This window comes from Zosterops lateralis (assembly GCF_965231275.1).
Source record: "Zosterops lateralis genome assembly, chromosome: 1".
NCBI lineage: Eukaryota > Metazoa > Chordata > Aves > Passeriformes > Zosteropidae > Zosterops > Zosterops lateralis.
In genome coordinates, this window is record NC_139762.1 from 112763646 (window position 1) to 112787008 (window position 23363).

A 23363-nucleotide genomic window follows, 5' to 3' on the forward strand; every position below is an offset into this window, starting at 1 on the left:
GAGGTGTTTTCTTTATCTCTTCTACAACCCATCCCTCAGAATTCCAAGGGGGAGGGGAGGAGGTGCCTTCTGCTAATAGGCCAGCCATTAAAACCAGGTGGAACAATGTTCCTTATCTCTTCCACAGCCCATCCTCCCCCCAGGGGAATATCTTTTGTTAATGGGCCATTAAGGCTCACCACATGACATGACACATGACATCATCCCATTGCAAGATGCTCCATCCAGTGTGGGGAGCCAACCATTCCTACCTAAATAAAAACTGAGACTCGGAAACACCCGGCAGCTCGTTTTCCACTGGATTCCGGAGGAAGACTGGACCCATCTCACCACCACTGGACCATCTTTCTACAGGACCATCTCTACTCCAACAGAACCACCTCTGTCACTCCAGGACATAACTGGACTGCTACCAACACCCTGACCAACAGGATGTTAGGTCGTATCTCTAACTCTGTCAGGGTTTCTAGGATTCTTGTTTGTTTCTCTGCTTGGGGTTTTTTTGTACAACTACATTTGTATTTTTAAAATTCCTAGTAAAGAATTGTTATTCCTACTCCCATATCTTTGCCTGAAAGCCCCTAATCGCAAAATTATAATAATTTGGAGGGAGGGGATTTACATTTTCCATTCTAACGGGAGCTCCAGCCTTCCCTAGCAGATATCTGTCTTTCCAAACCTGGACACAAACAAAATACTAAAGAACAAGACGGTAAGGTTTTTCCTCTTTTTAACTTCTTAAACTAATGGTGTTTTATCTCTTTTTACAAAGAATGGCTATTCCTCTCATTCTTTTCTTAGTTATTTCCTCTATTCACTGTTTTCATCCCATCTTTAACCTAACTGCATTTGTAGGATCCAGCTCAACTTTCACTTGTAGATAATACTGCTCTTTTCATGTTTTAAAAGTATCTTCCATTTCTAGCCTCTTATTTAAGTGGCTACAACAGCACTTAACAAAAACATCTAGTTAGCTCCTCCTTACCCAGTGCTTTTACTGCAGCCAAGTTTTCTGTAATTAAAAGTGCTGTTTCGTGGAAGCATCTAGAGGCTAGAATCATCAGAAAACGTGGCACCACTCAGTGCAACACCAGTTATGTTAAGACTACCAGTACCAAATGTATAAAGCTCTTACTCTGGTGCTTTAAGCTTTCAGGAAAATCTTTCCTGAATTCAGTTTTTGAAATAGGAATTGTAATCACAAACCACTTGTATGGTTCATATTTCCAAGAAGCAAAGTGAATGGGGGAGAACGCAGGCAAAACAATTTTTAAAAGTTAGTGCCATTTTATTCTATTATTCTAATTCTTTTTATTTTAAAGTCTCACCTGAAAGGAATATTAAAAGAAAAAAATAATGTTGCAAGATATTTATTTAGGATTTTATTTTCCTTTTCAGCTGCAGACCACTTCTGTTTTCAACTAATTCTAAATCAATGGTAAGCAAAGATTCAATCCTTTGCCTTGTGCTCCTATCAAAGGAGAGTAAATTAATGTTTTCTTAAGGAGAATCAGAAAAGCATTACTTCAAAGCTTTGTGGGTTTTTTGTGAACCAAAATGGATCAGGATCGATCAATCACAACTGCTCTGGTGGTAGCCAGAATACTTTAACTGAAGCATTTGCCCTACCTGCCAATTCTGCTTATGCCAAGAATACAAAAAGCAACTGCATTTTTTGCAGGTTTGCAGGTTCAATCACAATTTTTTTCCCATTTGACTGCAGTTCAAAACAATTACAATAGTCAAAATAAAGGATTTCTGCCTAATCTTAAATAAGACAAGGACAGAAAAGACAAGTATAAGACAGAGCCTATAAATACATGATATATGTCAGGTAAGACTACAAGCTGATCAAAAAAAGTAGGGTATCAAAAAAAGAATACTTTAACCAAAGTATTCTTTGCATTTTTGTGTCTTTTGGATCTCTATAATTTATTTGGAAGAAATTGTTTAACATCTATCTCTTCAAATACTGATTTTTAAACATATTACATTTGTGTTCTGTTAATATTACATAGAAATTGAATTTATTACCTCACAACCCATCTAGTGGCTTGTGTTGCTCTTGTTTTAAAATAGTAGAAAGTACCTTATAGTGTTACTGAACAAACAGGACAGAGGACTGTCTCAGATTTCAGCCAATAGGAAGTCTTTTACACAAAAAAAAAAAAAAAAAAAAAAAAAAATCAATTCTTGTGTTTTAGTAAAGAAAAAAAATCCTTGTCATGTCCAGTCTTTTCCTTAGCCTTTCCTGCACTACTAAAATCTTAGAGAGCCCTTAAAAATTAATCCAAATTCTCCAATTAATTTAAAGATAAGAATCAAAATATCAATGTATAGAATCAATCACACCATGATATTCCCTACAACAGATGGGTTTTAGAAATCACTGATTCATTCTTCCAGTCCTACTTTACAGAGGAAATAAAGTGTCAAAGACAACAGAAATTGTTTTCTTTGATCAAGGTATGTTGTGTTGTAATACTATATTATACCTATGCAAACGAGGTTAGACAATGTAGAAATATCAGCTACAGTGAAAGCAAAGAGAAAAGGAAAATTATTGGCAAAAGAATTTTAAAAGGTTATAATGCTCACTGATTAAAATATTAATTTTGAAAATAAAGTGAGCACTGTGGTATTCTTCCAGCAGCAGAAATACAAACTGACTGACTGGGTCCTTCTGAGCACCTCTGTATCAGCTAATAAAGAATGCAGAGATACAGAATATAAATTTATCCTAATTAACCATATATTTTTCCCTATATTTTAGTAAAGGCTTAACTGTTTTGAACTCAACATTAGTTTTGATCCAGGAAAATCTTTATCTTTATTATAAATGTAGTTATTATAAAAATGGCAAAGAAATAATAGTAGCATTATTTTGCTTATACGCAACAAGAAGCTTTTGGCTTTCAAAAGAAATGGCTATTTGAAAAATAAGCAAGATAACAAGCATTCATAAAATTATACATCTTCCTAAAGATCAAATTCTTAACATTCAAACTCATAAAACACTTTCCCCACACTTATCCCTTCCCAGTCTCTGCTTTGCCTTTCATTCAGAAAATTATCCGAGAAACAAGTTACAGAAGAGTTGACTCAGTCACTTCAAAAGCACCTGCATCTGAAAAAAAAAAAAAGCAGCAGCATTCAATGCAATTTGATTTTAAAACAAATTATTAACTTACCCTGCTCATGGAATCAAAACATTTTCTGACCAGGGATTCAACATCATTAGGTCTATCTTGAACATTTATCCAGTCTAACAAAGACACATTGAAGGAAGGCTGATCATCATCTTTCAATTCTACTGACATTTCATTGTCCTGAACAGCAGCATTTTGACCAGATTCCTTATCATCTTTTACATTTTCAGCATCTGTGCCTTCCAAAGCTGAATGTTCAACTGACTTGCAAAATGACGCTAACATTGATTTACTGTTCACTTTAGATACATCAGGAGAAAGCACCAATTCAGCAGATTTCCCATCCTCTGTTTCTTCACTTTCTGCTCCTCCATATTCAGGTGAAGACTCCAGCCTTCCTAAACACTCTCTGTAACTATGTCTTGTTAGGCACTCCAGCAGTGGTATCTTGGCCATGATAGAAACAGCAGAACCCAAGCTTTTTTAAAAAAAGTGAAAAGAAAAAAATCCATCAGTATCTAGAAGCCAAGATGACACAAAATCCTAGATAAAAATCACCCACATGCTATTCATTTTAGAATTGAAAATTCTATTCAATTGAAAAATGCTATTCAGTTTAGAATTGAAGCAGATTTTAAAATTATTTTGCAACTACCCTCTAAAACTTCCGTGTTGAATACCAATATCATGGAAAGATGGCTAAAGTAGTCAGAACTTTTGCTCTCTTTCACTGCTGAATATGACATCTACAGTTCCAAGCTTATACTGAATGAAAAAAAAAGGACAATCTGATAAACTGAGAGACACCCACTTACTTCTTTGTTTAAACACACAACTGGGACTTATGTATCCTATCTGCCTGGATATCAATGCTTATTATCAGAGCTTTGAGCATCCTCTGTCTGACAACTTTTGCAGAGTTTGAATAGTTTCTATTTGGCAAAAGCTATGAAGCTCAACTTCTTTATTTTAAAGACAAAACGTATTTATGGTTAACTTTTTTCAGGGTCCAATCTCCATTTATATTCTATTAAGCAAAGCACTCACAGAAGTACCATAATAATACAGTGGCTACAAAAATGTAAAAGATTTTCTTTGAAGTAACACCCAGAGTTTGGAGGACACAAGTACAGACACATATATATATATATACACACAAATATATATATATATATAAGTATATACACATACCTGGCCCCTATCCCTTTCAAAGGTATACAAATTCATTCAAAGTTTGTGCTATGACTTCATAATTTCAACACAGATTGTAATTCTAAATATCAGTTCAAGTTATTAAAAACCAGTTAATTCAAAAGTGTAAATAGGTATTTTAAAATGTTCATGTCTAAATTTGTTATCCAGCTTTTTGCAGGGCACATTTGGAATGACTCCAGCTCTTATGCAGCTGTTCATTAACTAGCTTATCTTCCACATAACTCAATACAGGTTTCTTTGTGCTGACAAATACAAGGAAAAATATCAGTTAAAAAAAGTAACTAGCATAGAACAAAAAGAATGTTCTCCATGACACAGAATCAAACAAATACATGCTTGGTTAGGCAGAATAAGCATCAGACACAAAACATTTAAAAAAACTAAGTTTAAAATAGAGTAAATTTGGAGATTAAGAATGAATTTAATTGCAAACTTACTGTGTAAGTTTCAATTTGATATCATCTATGGACTGCAAATAGCTTGAATACACATTTTCAAACTTGTAAAGCAGCTTTTGGTAAGAGTATGTACAATCTTCTAAGTTGGCCATTATGGCAGCCCAGCCTTGATGCTGAAGATGTTCATCATGTACAAGACCTTCACAAAAGGAGCAAAGCTTCTTGGCAACCTCATACATTTCCTGAAAAAGCAATCAACAAAATACAAATCAGGCTATTGTTGTAACTTTATTGAAGATATTAACGTGAAAGTATGAAATTCCGACAGCTAAAAAGGTGTACACCTGAAAACTTCATTAAAAATAACATGTTTTTTAAAGTTTAAGAATAAAGGAAGTTAACTAGATGACAAAAAAAGTATGCACTATTTACTGGGAAGTATCTTCATAACAGAGAGGTGAAAATTGTAGCTCCAAAACCACCCTATAAAATTAATTAAACACTGATTACATAAAATATTCAGGGCACACGCACATAAATAATAACCCTTGTACTAATAACATGATAGAAAAAACTAGAGATCAAGGTCCAATAAGGAGAACACTTTTGATGAGCCAAGCAGAAGCTCAGAAGAAGACAATAAAATGCACAATCAGTCAGCAAAAAGCACAGGTGGATCAGGTGCAAGAAGAGATGCACGAGGAAACTGCATGGCAAATGATTTCAGTCTTTCATTGATTAATAAACCAGATGCAACATGACAAGCAGCAGTACAGTGTCCCCAAAACTCTAAAACATACCCTGAAACTTGCCATCTGCAAACCAATGTAGAAGTTTTTCTGTTCCAGTACTGGATGACACAGGCATTTTATGGCCTTAAGAGTTTGCCACCCCACTTGACAAAGTTGAAACAGAGATCCACATATGGCAATTACCAGATCTTAATAAAAGTGTACTAACAGCAATGTCCATTATAATCAATTCCAAAGTTTCAACTAGTAGGAAGAGAAACTCTTTTTAAGTTTAGGAATTTAAGAAAAAGGCTCTTCCCCTCAAAGGGCCTACTAAAAACATCAGAAAGTAATAAAAAAGTCATACAATAAATCCTGCAGCTCAAAACATTACCAGTCACAGTCTCACTGGAAAACACCTTCCTGCACACAGCTTTACTTTAGGTTTTAGTATCTACCTAACCTACATGAAAAAGGTCTTTTCACTGTTTGTAGGTTGAGCATGCTGTTAAACCAGGACTGAACACAAACTCTTCTGTGCTATCATACATGTGAGAAAACTATGCATGGAAAAACAAGTTATACAAAATACAATGAAAAAGTAGTGTTAAAAACCTAACACATCTGTATATTTCAGAATGCATTCGTTGCTGAACACATGGTTAGCAGTGCATATGCACACAAAAAAATTTAGGGACCAACAATACTTACATTCTGAAATAAACCACAAAACTGTACAGCACTTTAAACAAATATTTCACTATTGGTATTGACAAAACCTGAAAGTTATGACCATCCTCCCCGTTTCAGAAGTTCAACTCTTGTTTCAAGCAGCATGACAAAATTCTACTGTCCTCCAAATCATTGATAGCTAAGCCATCAGCAGATGAACAATGAATATTCAAAATAGTTATATATGCAACTCCAATGAAATCCAAAGTTGTCATTACAAATTCCTACCACTTTGTAGCAAAGATGGTATTTCTCTTATTGTTTTTTTGAACTTTGGCAGCTTCCTGTACATGCGAGAATGATGATTTCTGGTTTGAAAAGAATGGCTATTTTAATTGCTGTAGGAACCCTTGCTTCCTAAGTCAAAAATCAACCAATAACACAATTGGAATGGTATCCAGACAATGCTGAAATCTGCAAGTTGTTTTCTCCAGACTATCCCCAGTTTGGCTATACAATTTAAATGTACATAAGCTGACTAATGCAACATTAACTGGAACATTTAAACATTTTTTTTACTAACTTAAATTCACTTTGTATACAAGTTATTCAAAAGCAAATTGCACAGCATATAAAAAAAGCAGAATTACTGTTTCCTCAGTTATCAAATTAAGAGCCAAAAGAACAAGCTGTTGTACCCTAAGATACACATGAAGCTGAAAAGGTAACTGAATGTCTCTGCTGCATTCTAATGTACATCCTGGAAACATACACAAACATTTTACTTTCAACTCACAAAAATTATTCTCTCTCAAAGTTCAACCTTCCTCCAAATGAGGAGCCATACGACTCCAAACCACTACAAGCCATAGTCCCAGAAGTGAAAGCACATACAAAAACACACATTGGTTTCAAGCAGTTTAAAACAATGTAAGCCATCTACAAAATCAAAACTAAACATAAAGTCTTTTTATGAATTTCCTCCAAGTGAGGAAATGCAGGCAAATTAAAGACTGGAATCAGCTGTTTCTTTAAATGCCCTGAGTAGAGGTTTTTGCCAGTTCTATTTTCCTTTGGACACACTCACTCAGCACAGCACAGCTCAAATGTTTAACACATTAAAGTATGTACCAGGCTTCATATGACCAAACTTTCCACCCTGAGCCATTCTTAACTAGTGGGCAATGTTTGCTTTTTCAGCTAGATGTATTTATTGTGTTCACAAATAGAAGTCAAAAGTTACAAGTTAGAGTTGCCCTATGAAGCTTTATTATATGTCACTTTTGATACTCCTTTCAGAACCTAAGTGTTGCTAATTTAAGATTTTGGTTTTAACAAGCTTGTTTCCTCAGCAAAACACTTTCAAACACAAAAAAAAAGTTACAAGAAGAAAAAAAACAAAAAAAAAAACACCTCACAATTGAGGTTGCTTGTTACACAACTGAAAACCAGCACTGACACACTGTATCTAAGAGTATAACCTGTGGCAATTTACTCAAATTTAAACAAACCAGGAGCGCCTATCCCAGCAGTCCGGCTCCTAGAAAAGCAAGAGTGAACAGCACTTCCCAGGGTAGCAAATTAATATTTGTTAATTTTTCACAAACTTTGTAACACAAGGACATTCTAAATGTCAGAATCTCTCATATAAACAGATACATACCCATACCCTATTATATAAAAACACCCAACACAGAAGTAGTCAACCAGGAATTCATTGTCAGATGAGCTGCAGCTTCTTCATGTATACACAGGAGATGTGGACATTAAAATAAAAATCCCCTTATGAAAGCCATCATAAATATTGCTCATAAATCACCTCAATCATAAGCATTGAGACATACTGTGTTCTCTCACAGACTAAAGATTTTTTTTCTGAGCTAACTCTGAGACCAAAATTTATTAGCTAAGTTTCTTTCAAGTAACGTGTTTTCAAAGTTACCCATACGCTAACAGACTGCAATACCAATCAGATTGTACAAACAGACATGTTTCAGGGCACATGCAATGTATTACAACAGCATCCCATATTAACATCCTCTCAAAGTTATTTTTCACATGTGCCAAAGAAATTCTGTCTAGGTAGTGGGAGGCAAACAGGAGAATTCTGTCAGCATGGATGAGCCTGAATGCAATTAGAATCCACAGAAACACAGTACTGCTTTTGATGCTGGTTTCTTAAGCCATATCATGAAATAAGCTCATTACATTAAAATAGTAAAGAGTATTACTCTGAATTCAGGAGGTTCAAAACAGATGGATGTTTGGACCGTCTAATGAAGGTCAAACCACACGCAGTAACTATTTGTCCACATGCCAGAACTCTTTCAGTCTTAGACTATACTAAGCAGATATTAGTGCATACTAGAACACTATGTTAAACCAGTATTTTATTTGTTTTGTTTTAGTCAATCCTGCTTTCAAAATGTGAAAACACGCAGCAAGAAAACAAAGCAAAAAAGTTGTTTTGCTTTCTTTGGAGTATCCATGTTTATATAAAGTATAATTTTAACTATTTTCTTTAAAGTTATGAAATTAAAAGCTACACAAATGTACCTTTTTTATCTTGCCATCACTTCTGAAGTAAACCTTCAGGTGATGTGGCCTGTTTTTCCTATGTGCTGTCTACCTCCAAAGTCAACATTTTTGTGAGAGACTCAGGCTACTTTAGAAGGATCTAGATCAATTTATTTTATATAACTGCATGGCTCTATGCAAGAAAGAATTAAGCAGCTCTCTGCTAAAGTCTAAAAACTCAATTATATCAGGCACAGAAGGAAAGGCCTGCAATCCAACATATGTTTTAATGCTTCCCAGTAAGGCTGCCAGCTCCAGCACAGAAAATGAAGCCTGCCTAACAACAGGCTTGCTTTTGTCATTGACTCTTCACAGACGCTCTCAAGTCTTACTGGCAGACACCCAACAGTTCACAGAGCACAAAAGTTAACTTCAGTTGCCTTGTAGGGCTACATTCATCCCACTGGGCTACAGCAGCATACCTAGAACTAGCAGACCAACAGCCTCACTGCACCACTGCAATGAGGATCTAAAAGAGCACCACTACCAGAACATGAGTACTGAGCCCCAGACTAATCCCCATGTGCTGTTATGTTGAAGAGTAAATAATATCTTCACTGCCCAACCTCTCATGAAATCCACAGAGCCACCAGAATGTATTTAATCTTTGGCTAGGTGTTGTAACAGAGTGTTTAGTTGAATTACTTCCTTTGAGAATTGCAACTTAAATTTAGGTGATTCTTCTGATTATAATGAATTCTGATTTCTAGGTTTCAACCAAGAATCAGTAGAAGCAACAAAGTATGTTTTATCTAAAGCAGAAATTAACTGGTGAAGTGTTTAGGATCAATTTCAAGACTGTCTCTGCATCCTACTGTCATAATTCTGCTCATCTGAATGAGCAAAATCTGACAAAGGTCTTTTGTGTCTTAAGTGGTCTTTGGAATTACCTCTAAAGAACAAAGTTCTCAGGAAATGGAGGGTTCTTTCCATTCTCTAAAACCCCATGGTAGAAGGAAGTAAGTCATCAAAGTCCTCTATTGCCATGTGTCTGAAACCCTGTAAAAGGGACTCCTTACAGGTTTCAATCACCATAAATCAACCTCAGACCAATAAAAATGATCCTTGAAAGTAAAATTCCACAAACTCATACACTGTAACAGCAGATAAATGCTTTCACAACAAGAAACTGTTACCTTGTTTACCAAAATTAGTGACCAAGACCATTACGTCTCATACATACACAGCTATAACATCAGTGAACCTACTAGATTAAGACACACTTCAAGATTTCAGTTTTTAAAACCTGTAATTGGAGCAGTTAGCTTCACTGTAAGGGAGACTGATATTTCATGGCAATTCCTTTCAGTAGAGAGCTGATTATTCCATTCTCCTTTAATATTGGTTATTTTTTGGGACTGCATCCTTTGGACATCTGTCCACACAGTCCACTTACTTCCTATTCAGAAAGTACTTATTTCACCAGCATAGCACAGTAAAAGTTATTTTGTAAATCACAGATTAATGACTTTCTTCAATATTGCTTTCACTAGTTCTCTCTGATATTATAAGCAGGTTTGAAGATGCCAAGGGACAGAATTTACTATCAAAAAACATACTGAGAAGTGGTATAAACCACTACAGTCAGGGAGTCAAACCATGGTACAAGGCAAGGGTTAAACTTCCACTAGCTGGATTCCAAGTCACCCAATTCTTTTCCTTCTGATCAATTTCTGAAAAGCTTGATCTAAAGTTTTGGTTACAAAGGTTAAAAAAAAAAAAAAAAAAAAAGCTACAGAAGCATTCAGAAAGATCTACCTTAGAGTAAATCTTCCGTTATACCTTAGGATAAACTAAAATCCATTCTACCTCATCCTGCTCAATGACTTTAAAAGACTGAGACTGATCACTAATCTGAGTTACAGAGAAATCTGGATTTCTCAGGAGGAGCCAGAAGTACGTCTAACTATTAGACTAACAATTTAGCCAAAATTAATTTGGCCACACAATTATTTCACACACTACACACCTTGAAGAGCATTAATATTTTAAAGTAATTCTTTCCAGAGAGTCTCAAAGCAACTTTCTAGTAGAAAAGAGCATTTCTCTAAACAGTAGATCCATGGCTTTCAGGAAGCGTGACTATACTTCTTGGCTGAAATATCTGAAGTGTCTGAAACTAAACTGAGAACAATCTATGACTATGTACTATGACTACAGCTGCGGTTTTACGCACCAAAATGAAATGACCACATAGTTTCTCATCCTCATTTCCAGTTCTCAAAGAAGAACTGACAGGAATTGACAGTTTGATCATGACAGCAGCAGCATCCCATGAAATGTGAAACATACCCAACCACAAAAAGTTCAATATCCTTCTCAGAAAAATGACATGGGAACTTCAGTTAGACCACTAAAAAAAAAAAAAAAAATCCTTTCCTAAAGGCAAAGCGACCAGAAATTATTTTAAGCAGTGATGTTAAAAGACCACAAGATTGACACAACACAGTCTATTTCACAACATGCTCTGTAGAGAACAGCTTGTCTTCTCAGCACCTTATTGTCCACATACTGCAGCTCAAGGCAAGAAGTGCTCAACTGCAAGAAAGGCAGGAGACCAGACTAGTTGTAAAAAAGGCAACCTGGAACCTTTCAGGCAGAGATATCCCAAACAGAAGTTTTTAGACCAGGAGAAACCAGAATGCCAAGACATAAAATGAAAAAAGGCTTAGAAAGTTGATTTAACTTTCTGAAATTGAGCTTTTTAAAAAAACATAAATAAAGACATCATATTGCAAATTACAAAACCCGTGACAAGAATTTCAGTTCAAATGGTAAAGGAAAAGTTAAGGGAACAGATGCAGCTTCTTTAAAGCTACCTAATTTTCATGCTGTGAATTCTACATAATGAGATCACGGGTAGTGAACAGGAACTTAATAAAATCTGTAATAGATGTCAAAATCATGAAAACAGAAAGAAACAGAAAATGGATGTATCTTGACATGACAAATACAGTGCCATGGAAAACCAAATGCAAGGTAAGTTCTCCACAGGAATAATTTTGGCTTAGGACTTATGAAATCTAAAAAAAATGCTACATGTAACTCAGAGAAATTAGTGTTAATGAGGGAGGAAAATGGCTGCTTTTACAAATATTTATATCCTACAAATATATATGCAACAGGCTGTAAGAATGCCAAGACCTCCACTATGAACTAAAATAAGACTTCTAGTTATACCTGAGTAGTATTAATAGATTATGGAAAAAAAAAGAAGCAGAAAGCAAAAGCATAATTTAAGTCAACAATGGTCAATTACAGACATAGAAAAAATTATGCAGAGGCCTTAATAGCATGGACTCATAAAAATACTTGTTAAAGGAGACTCCAGAACTACTTTTATTGAGAGGAAAAAAAATTAGAGGCCATATATCACTGTCTGTTTGCAACTTCCTATCAAGCCTGATTTTAAAGATAATATCCTAGAGTCTCTGGGCCCAGCAGATACCAGATTAAATAGAAACAACTAGCTATCAAATATTCTCCCCTTCTTTTAATATCACTGCTTCCTGTTGTTGACAAGAACAGGTAAGACTTTTTCATAAGCAATAATTTAGAATGTAACCTCTATTTTTCTACTACACACTATATTGTCATCATGTATTAGCACCTGTATTAGTAATAAATATTAATCAATCAAATTTAATTAATTAAAATGGTCTAAATTACAACAGGCAAAAACCTCTCCATCATCAAGTACAACCATTCTGCTCTTCTGGTAAAGCAGGCTACCACTTCTCCAGAATTAATAAAAACAACAAAGCTTGATTTTTCATGCCTATTTTCCAGGAACTCTCCCATACAGTACCCTCAGTGTGGCTTTGGGTGCATCAATCACAACAACCATAGAGGTTCAGAACCTTTTTACCTCTCCCCAGATCTTAATCAATTTCAAGAAGGATTAATATCCCACGTTCCTTCTTCCTCCCAGGCAAGAGGCTTATGGTGAACCCTAGAGAAGATTAATGCTCTAACCACAGTCCCAGTTCTCCCTCACTTTCTTCTGAATTACTCTTCAATATTTTTCAAGAAGACACCATGAAAAACTACTTCAGTACAATACTGCAATACTTCTTTATACAGTTTTTGCACCTTGGTACATCTAAAAATCACAACAGATTATTTACTAATTTTCTATCACACGTGATGTATTTGTCAGTCCTCTGACACACCAGAGAAGTACTCAATTCATTTTCGAAGTCTAACACAGAATCTATGGCTTTAGAACATTTAAAATCTTGGATAAATTTAACTGTGGATCTAAAGGTAAATCAGATTTAAGAATATTACTACCTAGTTAATCTTCAAATAAATTTCCAAGTTTTTAATGAGAAAACGAATACCATCACTATAACCCTTTTATAAGCAGGGAAGAACCGTCAGAAGTGGGGAACAAATAATAATCTTCCTGAAAATAAATCTGCAGGGTAAAAATAACACTTCCATTCTACTTGGATCCATGTTTAAAGACAATTCCTCCCCCCAATCCTGCAATACTACTAATAGACGACACCAAGTATGGAAAGATTTTTTTTTCCCTTGCAAAGCACCTCACAATCACTCTCTCTATATAAAATATCCAGTCTGTAGCTAAGTATTAATAGTATTATAGACCTGCCACCAGAATGAGCCAGTAAAGACTTAAGTAACATATTTAAAGGCATAAACACTGCAATAAAATTGCATGCCCTGCATATTAATGCAATCTTCAGAAGCACAGGGGGAAGATTAGGCAGCATCAACAATTCTTTTCAAGTCTAAATAGGAGTATTTTTTATAAAACCTTGGAATAAAAATAGTTTACTTCAGAGGGACTAAACATGTTCCATCATTGTATAGTAATTTTACCAAAATGAAAGCCAAATTAAGAACCTAAGAGGAGAAAACAGGGCATAGCATAGAGAAACCAGATAAAACATCAGTGAGAAACATGAGACTGAGGATCATCACCTTTCACTTCCACTACTCACAACAAAACACAAACACTGTACAAATTGCTACAGCCTCCCTTCATATCAAATCATGTTAAGTATTTAGAAGCTATCAGTCTTGCTTACTTTATAACCTCCCCTTAATACTTTACAAAAAATGATTTTAAAACACTTTCAGTTTCAGCTGGTAAAACCAGAACCACCCCACCCCTCTCTTCACAGAGCACAACTGAAAACCTCCTACTCCTTAGCTGAATTCACATTGATATCCACTCTCCTTTATGACAGTCATATGACTCACAGATACCTAAAAACTCAAGGTCCTATTTACAAAGGCAGCTCTGTCAACAGGTCAGGGAGAAAGAAAAAGTTTACTGGACTCAATCCTTGCCTTAAATCAGACAGTATGTCAAGGTCACATTATTCAGGAGAACTTTCCCCCTCCTGAAAGGCCAGGATGCCAAGGGGGAAACTGAAATCCCTATTCTACAAGGAACATTTAACACTTTTGTCTAAATTCTAATGTATAGTATTAAACCCCAGCCACTTCAAGTGCTAAATGTTCTTCTCAACTGTATTAAAGTTGTCATTAAAATGAAGAAATTTTATAACCAAGACAAAAAACACATCACTGTTCATTTTGTGCGAAGTGCTCCACATACCTATTCTCCTGCTGCCAGCCACTGGAAACTTAAATATTCTTTAGAGATATGAAAAATATTTAATCCATTTAAAGGTAAAATTTGTTAAGAAAGTGAGGTCAATTTTTCTTACGAAAACATAATCAGTCCAGCTACTGAAGGCAATGTGTCAGTGTCTTGAGCATGCAGCTTGTTTTTACTGCCTGCACACTTGGTATCTTACTGACCGTGTTGCAGGGAGCGACTTTTCCCTATCAAAACAACACAGAACAAATCAAATTGGACTTCTGACCAATTTGCAAGTAAATATATGCAATATGCAAGTCAGAGTACTCAATAATAAACCTGAATTTTGGGAAAAAGCTTAATTTTATGAATTCCTCATCAGCTGTTAGACATAAAACACATAACAGAAGCTTGGAAAGATGCTTTTAAAAATTGCCGTGTTAATTTTCTACTTGAGCTAACAATGCTTCCAAAGTTACTGTTCTCATTTCAGGTTCAGGCAGACTGAAGACACTGAAAATAAGGCAGTGCACTAAGGCATGGTCCAAAGCAACTGGATCGCTTTTATTTGGCAAAAACTACAAATGTACACATCCAAAAGGTGTCTTACACTACAGTTTTGAAAGAAGCTCTGAATGTGCTGAAGAAGCAAGCAGATTTCAAAACTTACCTTGAAACTCTGAGACAAAAGCTCTGAAGAGTACACATCACTAATACACTATACGTACTGCCTTTTGAAGAAACTACTTCATATTTTACATTGAGCTTTCCCTCTGACATATTTTCCTTTGGTGTGCAAATCCAGTAACAATCTACTTACCACAGCAAGCTGTGTTCGTGATGCTACTGTATGAAACACTGCAGGCATCATAAGAGATTCTTCTACTTTCAATTCCATCTCATTCTCTGCTGAAAATGTAGTTTTGGGGATAGCTGGTGGACGTTCACACAAGATCATTTCTTTGTTGAATAAAAAAATTGGGTTGGTGTCCTACACTCAAAAAGGAAACAAAACCAAACACTGAGTTAAGGCAATTTACTGTTGAATCATCAATTATTTCCTCTCGTGGGTAACGTGTCTTGACAACAATTTAAAGTCTACATTTAGAAACTGAATGCATAAACACCTGTTGCTAAAATCAAAGAAATCCAGCAAACAACACATTATGGGAAAATACTTAAAAATCCCTTAGGAATCAATCTTTTTCTTCCCCTATAAATGGAAGTTTAGGCTAAAAATGCAGCATGCACTTACTGTTCCAGCACTGTAACTACACACTCTTCTGTCTGGTGCCATACACTCTCCTCCATTGACAACCAATACTTGGTGCTGAATGGCAATCTTATACTTTGTTTGAATTGCATGTTTCAAATCAGCCACACTGAAAAAAAAATGGGAAGAGAAGATGATGCTATCAGATTACTTATGTCTAATTTCGTGTATTTCTCTAAGAGACTCAGGTGACTTGTCTGTGTCAAAGCAGAACATTTTTAAAAGAAATATTTTTATTCTGCACAATTACATATCTCTAAGTTTTATAAGTGCTGTGATGTGTGGCATTCTGGGTATCCAGTTAATAAGCTATCAGCTAAAAGAAAACAGCTTCTGCATTGCCGATAAGTCACTAGCAATATTTTTTCCAAGATCTGTTAGCATGCTGAAATTCTGGATTAGGCCACACCAAGCATTTAGAGTAACAACTGTAAAAGTCATAATTGTTTTCCTTGAATTTATACTTTATGACCAAACAGCTGACTTGTTAAAGCCCTATATGTCAAGACTATCAACACTTCATTATTCACAACCTAACCACAATTCCACCTAATAAACTCTCACTGATTCACTGTATATGAAGTACCATAAAGCATTTAACAATAACAGGATATTCAACAATCAATATATATACAGCAAATTAATATAAACATCACAGACTTTAACGCAGAAACAGCATATCAGTAGACCATTTCAGGTTTTCATTCACCAGCCTCACACACTTAATTCTAGCTGATGACATCTTAACATTACTACATATTTTAGATAGTTCTAGACATTGTCATTAAGACACTTGTAAACAGCAAAGTAAACAAGAATTTACTAATCTGATACAATTACTGACCCCAGCTAACATAACATACTGTGACAGCACCTGTGCAAAGGTATAAAAAAGCTTCAAAGTCTGAGGTCAATAATGTAAGCATCAATAGTTTTGATATAACTGGCAGGAAACATAACAGTGTTACTGTTACTTGAAAAAGATCATAAAGATCTGTTATTTAAAACAACCATGATTCATCATGACATCATAAATTCATTACAAACCTCTCATGAGCACAAGCTTGTACTTGCTAGCTGTGTTACAGTAACCATTCACCTATCACCTCCATGGTCTTTGGGAAGAGAACTTGGCCTGTCCATGTACAAGGAGGCAGGCGGAGAACCCAAGAAAGTTAGTCTTACTAGAAAGAGCAAGTCTATACATGCAGATATACAGAATAAGCAGTTACAATGTTCAGCCGAAAAGTCTTTGATTTTGTGTGGTTCAGCTGTTGGAAAACTTTCTCAAAGAGCAAAAAGTGGGCCCATAACAAATGGTTAAGAGCTTGGCACAGCAGCTTAGATACTGCACCTCACTCACCATGATTCAGAAATGTAATGTCTAAATGTATGAGCCAGCTTACAGGGGTGTGGGCACATCTGTAAATGACCCGGTAGAAACAGAATGGCTGAAACACTATTTCATGTTCAGTAATAGCCTGACTGACAGTTGGTTTCAGAGAAGAGCACACAAAAACAGTCTAGACAGTCTTTTTTCAGTCATGAAAATCACAAATAAGAATTCAAGAGAAAGGAAACAATGAATTAGAGAAAAAAAAAAAAAAAACACACGGTAGAAATCTTTCTTGCCTAATTACTTGCAACACATTCATCACTGACAGAATATGAAGAGAGTAGGTGAGCTTGGCTTTTGCTATCCCCAAGGTGTCTTGCACATGAGAACAATGAAAAAGCGCATAATACAAATGTCTCTAAAAAGCATCTAACATTTGCAAGATGCTTTTAGTATGCAGTGGAAAAAAACCACAAACAGTAAATTTGTTGGGATTAACAATGATCCTCTAATAGTGCTCAGGCTTCAGGCAGCTGGGCATTCAGAAGTTCATGGTTTACATATCAGAAGATCATGGTTTACATATAAAATCACATAAAATAGTTTGGAGCCTTACAGCATAGCAAAAAACCAACTTTTACTCATCTAGCCATGAGACAAAAACCTTCATGGCAGTTCTTTAGCATCCAATCTAAAATCATTCCAGAGCACACATTTTCTTCAGAATGAGTGCACTGACAAGAGAAAGAACAACCTGCAGAACTCTCCTTATGATGACAGATGGTAAAAAAATAAGCCTTTTATAGAGAAATCACAAATAAAAATACTATTCAAAAAAAGATCAGAAGTCATTCTGACAGTTTTTTCAACATCGTGCTCAGTGAGGAGCAGGTCATTCTCTGCCACTATCCCAGAAAGTAAATAACTTCTCAACTCTTTCATGGAATCACACACATAGGCAAGGCATTGGAAATGCTAATCAGAAAAAAAACAAGGTAGAAAAAAAACCACCAAAATTCACTCAAATACCAGAAAACCTACAATGACATACTAAAAAACCCAATCTTCATCTGTCAAATACTTAGTATATAACAGTATACATACTTTTTAATTTAAAACAAACAATACACAATTAATTCACTCTCTTACTTTTGTACAGCAAGTTCAGTGTCAAATGTAAGGGTAGTTCCAGTGTTGACCAAAAACACATATAGCTTCATGATGATTTCTTTGGGTCTCTGAAGTTTATAACTTCCACCGCTAAAATCATTTAGAAACTGAAACAAAAATGTCACGTGTTAGTTTCACAGGAATTATGAAAAAGACAGACAGACGCTTTCAAAAACACTCTTTAAATATACAGTGTGTGAATGCACCAGTGCTCACATTCCACAGTTCTTTGTTCATTACCAAAGACAGAGATGCTGTTCCTCTAGCCATAAACATGGCTAAGTCTGTGCATATATAGAGAGTTTGGAGAACACACGAGAATATACACTGAGAAGAATAAAAGAAACTAAATTAGAAAAGAAAAAAAAGAGAAAATATGACTTTCAATTGCAGAAACCATCATCCCAAACCACTACCTGGCTTTTCTCAATTATGAAACACCTTTTTAAAGCCCCAGACAGTAACTTCCAGACATCTTCTCCAGATTTTACAAACAACAGCACAATTTAGTAATTCCTCAACTTACAACTACTAAGTCTGTCTGCTCACTGCTATCCCTATCCATACTTTTCCCCTCAGAAACTGAAGACCTGGCAAAAACAAGAAAAAAGAGGGAAAAATTCCCTTTCGTATTTCTCTACAATAAGTAATAGCTTTAAAAATACATTTTCTTCTGTTATCAGCATTAGCTAAATCTGTAGCTTCTTTCTTTGTTACTAATAACAAACATTCAAGCAAGAATGTGCAGGTCAACACACATTTTCAGTCCTGTGTCTGACAAGAACCTGGACGAGTAACTCTATGCACATGGTTTTTCCAGTGTATGAAAAACTTCAACCTGCCTTATAAAACACTTAGATTTAATCTGAGATTCTATAACTTAAATACTTTAAACTTCTGAGCCTTTTTCTCTTCTCCTTAGGAGTTAGGAAGCTTATGAGTAATTTCCACCATACTACCAAAGCTGCTGCAAAAATACAAGTACTGCAGTCACTAATGACCTGAGATTTTTATGTGGAAGGAATTAGAAAAAGTTAAGCTGTAACTTTTAGCCACTAAGCAATATTTTTATATCATTATAAAAATGACTTTTTGGATTAAATTACTGCACAGGTAATACAAGTCATCCCTTTTTCCTTGCAGTATTGATAGGACACACATACAGGGTCCACACAGCTAATCATATTACTCAAAAATTAGTCTGAATTTGCATTTATCTCTTTGCCCACATATAAAAAAATTGACAAACCACAGAGAAAAATAACAAACATGCCATTAATATGAAGAGGAGGGAAAGGTTTTATCAGAATATTTATTCCAGAGAGTCAAGAGTTTGCTTAGAAGACAGCAGCTATCCTCACACTTTCCAAGCATTAATTATAGTCCTAGTTAAAACACGCATTTTCATTTCTGAAAGGCTTCAGAAACAGAAGCACATAAAATGAAAAAGGACCAGTCCAATAATTTGATCTGAAGAGAGTTTTGTTGTCCTTACACCTGAACTCTACTGTACTCAGTGGCAGCAGCTTCATTTTGAATCAGAAAAAGAACAATATACTCTATAAATTAAGTTATTAGGCAGGTAAAAACTGCTGAACACCAAGAACAAGCTAAAAGTTCCTTATTTTATTAATAAATTCTTTGGACCATGTTTCAGAATTCATCAGTCTCATACACATCCCCTTTTTTTTCCCCAGAGAGTATTAGTGACTGTGATCCAGGTAGAATTAGAAACAAGCATTAAATTATACAATATTTCAAGCAAGCACCGAAGACCATACAGCGAAATAAACCTCCAAAAAATAAAACAACAAAAAAGCCCCTCTTTTCCATCTAAGCATAGTAAAAGGCTTGTATAGTACCTAGTTTTCATATGAACATTACTACCCAAGGTAAAGCAATATTTAAGAGAGAATGTGTCCAAGACGGATACAAAGCAAAACTTTAATCAAGCATTTACCCATCCACACCATAATACTAAACTAACTAAAACATAGAAAGAAGAAATATTAAGATCAACAATATTTATGACAGCATTTGCCTTACATCAGGAGTCTCTAACTTTTTAACTTCAGACAAAGAAAGAATTACCTTCAGGCATTATACAGAGCTACAGCCTTCAAATTCAAGAGGAGAGTAACTGCACACACTCGCTTTACTTGATTTTTGGCAACAGAGTAGCATGGCTGTTCAAAGCCAGAGATCTGCAAAGAAAAGATTCAGAATGCAATTACTACTAAAATGTCACGATTTTATGATCATAATTGCAACTAACAAAGAAATCAGTCTATGTTAATGCCAGAAGAATAATTATGTGGTAGTTGTTTGGGGTTTTGTTAATAAACAATGCTATCTATCCAGTCACAAGTCTGCCCAGATCTGCTACATATCTGAATACTTCTGCCCATCATTTTTGTTTAAAATAACTGTTACTCATACTTCTGAGTACTTACAAGGAGGGAAATTTAGTTCATCATAAAGAACTGCTTGCATTTCCATTAACTGAAATTATTTTTCAGAACTAATGCAGAATGTTGATACAGTGATGCTGAGAGCAATAGAGAAAGTCTTAACAGTGCAATTTATCTAAGAAAATCCAGCATTAAAAGGTATACAAACTACTGCTGTTGAATGAACAGCCTTATCCAGCAGCTGTCTCCCACAGATTCCTCCAGGAACCAGCATCACCTTCCTTACTTGAAAAGTAACCTATTTTGCTAAGCCATTCACCTACTTTCAAAACATGTATAATATTTATTTTTTCTATATTTTTTTTAAATAAATTGAAGATGCTACCACTCCCAGCTGCTTGTCACTGCATCTTTGCCAACAGCTTCCTCTCCCAGAACCACTTTTTAAACTGCAATAGAAACTACAACCACCAAAATGAGCCAGATCAGCAAAGGTGACCTTTTTAGGCTACCCCAGTCCATTTTAACTCTCTTCAGTTAATGAGCAGTGTCAAAGGAGAACGAGCCTTGGCAAAAAACCTGTGGATGAGCTGTTGGACTCTGGGCAGTGAAGCAAGTGCACAAACTCCAAACTGCAAGCAAACATTATTTCTATCATGCTAATGCTCTAGCAAGCTTTCTGAGAAGATGATCAGGCACTATAAAGGGTGATAATCCATTACTAAAAATAGGCTTGCTGAAGCCTGAAAACCATTAGAACATGTAAACCATTTTATACAACCTATGCTACTACAGATAAATTTAAAACACTCCATCCCACAATTGAAAACCCTAACAAATGAAAAAATTATTTAATGGTCATGGAACAAAAGAATTCTCTTCCTCCCTTTTGTCCACTCGCTCTTCACTTCTATGCAAAATGCACACATGACATTTTATCAGAACCAAAGGTACAATACAAGGGAAATAAACAGTGTGCTTAAGTGCTACCATTAAAAAAATTGTAATTGAAGTGTCCTCCTCTCATTTAGCTATCAGCTGTCAGTAGCTGTACTAGAGCAAAATGAATTTATGAATACTTGCTTTAGGTTAAAGTAATGCACATTAACATGAAACTACTGAAATACTTCTGCCACAAACTAGGACACAACACAATCTCTGGTCTTATAATTCCTTTGCTACCACTAATATAAAAAAAACAAATGCTGTTTCTTCACCCAACATTTCATCAGACACTGCTGGGGGAAAAGAACTACATTAATGCAGGTAGGACAAATTTGTATGAAGTTACTCTTAAAAAAAAAATAAAATAAGGTAGAAGTCACAACATTCCACAGAATTCACCCACTCTCAAGGTTGTTACAAGTTTCAGTGAATACTTTCAGGAAGAGGAAAATGACATAAAGCAAGGCTCCAGAGAATACATGCCTTAAACAAAAACCTCTTGCAGATTCACCAATGTCCAACAAAGACACACTGCAGCCCTTCCTCCCTTCAGCAGGAACTATGTCAAATGCCTCTCTCCAGCTGCCTGTCCTCACAACATTGGAAGAAAATTAATTTTGAGAGCTCTCTCTAGTCTTGCATCTCTGGACAACATCTGCCTGATTGTTTTCAAAGTTACAGAGGGTATGAGTAAAAACCTACCCCAGCTGCCTAAGTTTCTCTTCTTTCAAAGGCCAGGTTATTGCAGATTATTACAGGCAAGGTCAGCTACATATCACAAATTAGCCTTTAAGATTGTTCCCAACATTCCAGAATATTGTAATCATCCAGCAGTAACACAAGTTCTTAATATAATCTTGGAGTGCAATTCACACCATCAAGCTTCAACAGAATATATCCATAGACATTTTGTTCTTCTTCTGTTTGCATTAACACAACAGCCACTAGGAGAATATCAGGCTTTATTTATTTTTAGCTTTAAACTTTTACCTAGTGTTACAAGTTTGAAGGCTTTTAGTGTTATGTTGCTGAAATTATTTTCATTTGTTTTAATAGAAGTTCAACAACTACACAATTTGACAGCTACTGAAGACAGAGCAGCTACCTATGTAATCAAACAAAACCCCAAATTACTAATCCATCCAGATGATTTGTTAAAACTGTGTGACTTGCAGCATTAGACTCATGCTATCATATAAACTAGATCCCTCACACTATGAGATAGAAGTCTGTGTGACCAACTGCCATGAATTATCACTAATACCATTAAAAAACAGCTGAGCATTTGAAATTTTCTGTAACAGCTGCCAGATCAGACAGAATATGGTAGGAATAAATAAAAGAAAATAAATAAGATTACAAAAATGTAAGAATGGAAAAAAGTATAAAAAGTTCCTATAATTAATTGAAAATATGTATATTGTCACATTAGGTAATGAAACAGCAAAACCGGCCATGAATACACAGTGCTGGTTATAACATATTTCACTGCTTTACACTCTATTTACATTGCAATGCAATTACTGCAGTCTTTTCCTATATAATATAAACTCTTCAACAACCAACTACTTCTGAAGTTGGTGTTGATCAATACTTTCAACACATGCTCTTTACAATTATCGAGATGTATCTCAGTTCAGAACTTGCTCATTGTTACATCTCTAAAATCAAACTAATGTCTGTTTACAGACTCCTTTTGTCATTACAGCACAGGCATCACAGGTTCCAGAGCACCCTACAAATAATCCTATGGCTACATTAACCATCCATTTCTGCTCTTAAATGCAGAATTTCTGCTTCTAATTACCCAATGCTGACTGTTCCATTGTTTCATGGTACAGTTCTTTCCAACTTCACAAACTCGAATACTGAATCATGGCATTCAGAGCAGAATAAAGACAGAGATCA

At 35.3% G+C, this 23363-nt stretch overlaps 1 protein-coding gene across 3 annotated transcripts in view; it reads right to left on the reverse strand.

Annotated features, from left to right (window-relative positions):
• The window catches only part of RB1CC1 (RB1 inducible coiled-coil 1), a 54461-nt gene extending 34158 nt beyond the window's left edge, over positions 1 to 20303 (reverse strand). For all 3 annotated transcript variants that reach the window (XM_083862937.1, XM_083862936.1, XM_083862935.1), the window contains exons 1-6: positions 20191 to 20303; positions 18079 to 18206; positions 15576 to 15702; positions 15141 to 15311; positions 4802 to 5004; positions 3192 to 3627 (exon numbers count right to left, since the gene is read on the reverse strand). In XM_083862937.1, coding sequence (XP_083719063.1) covers positions 3192 to 3627; positions 4802 to 5004; positions 15141 to 15311; positions 15576 to 15702; positions 18079 to 18149 — 1008 coding nt within the window. In that variant the 5' untranslated portion in view covers positions 18150 to 18206; positions 20191 to 20303. The remainder of the gene's footprint in view (positions 1 to 3191; positions 3628 to 4801; positions 5005 to 15140; positions 15312 to 15575; positions 15703 to 18078; positions 18207 to 20190) is intronic.
• Positions 20304 to 23363: the final 3060 nt, after the last annotated feature.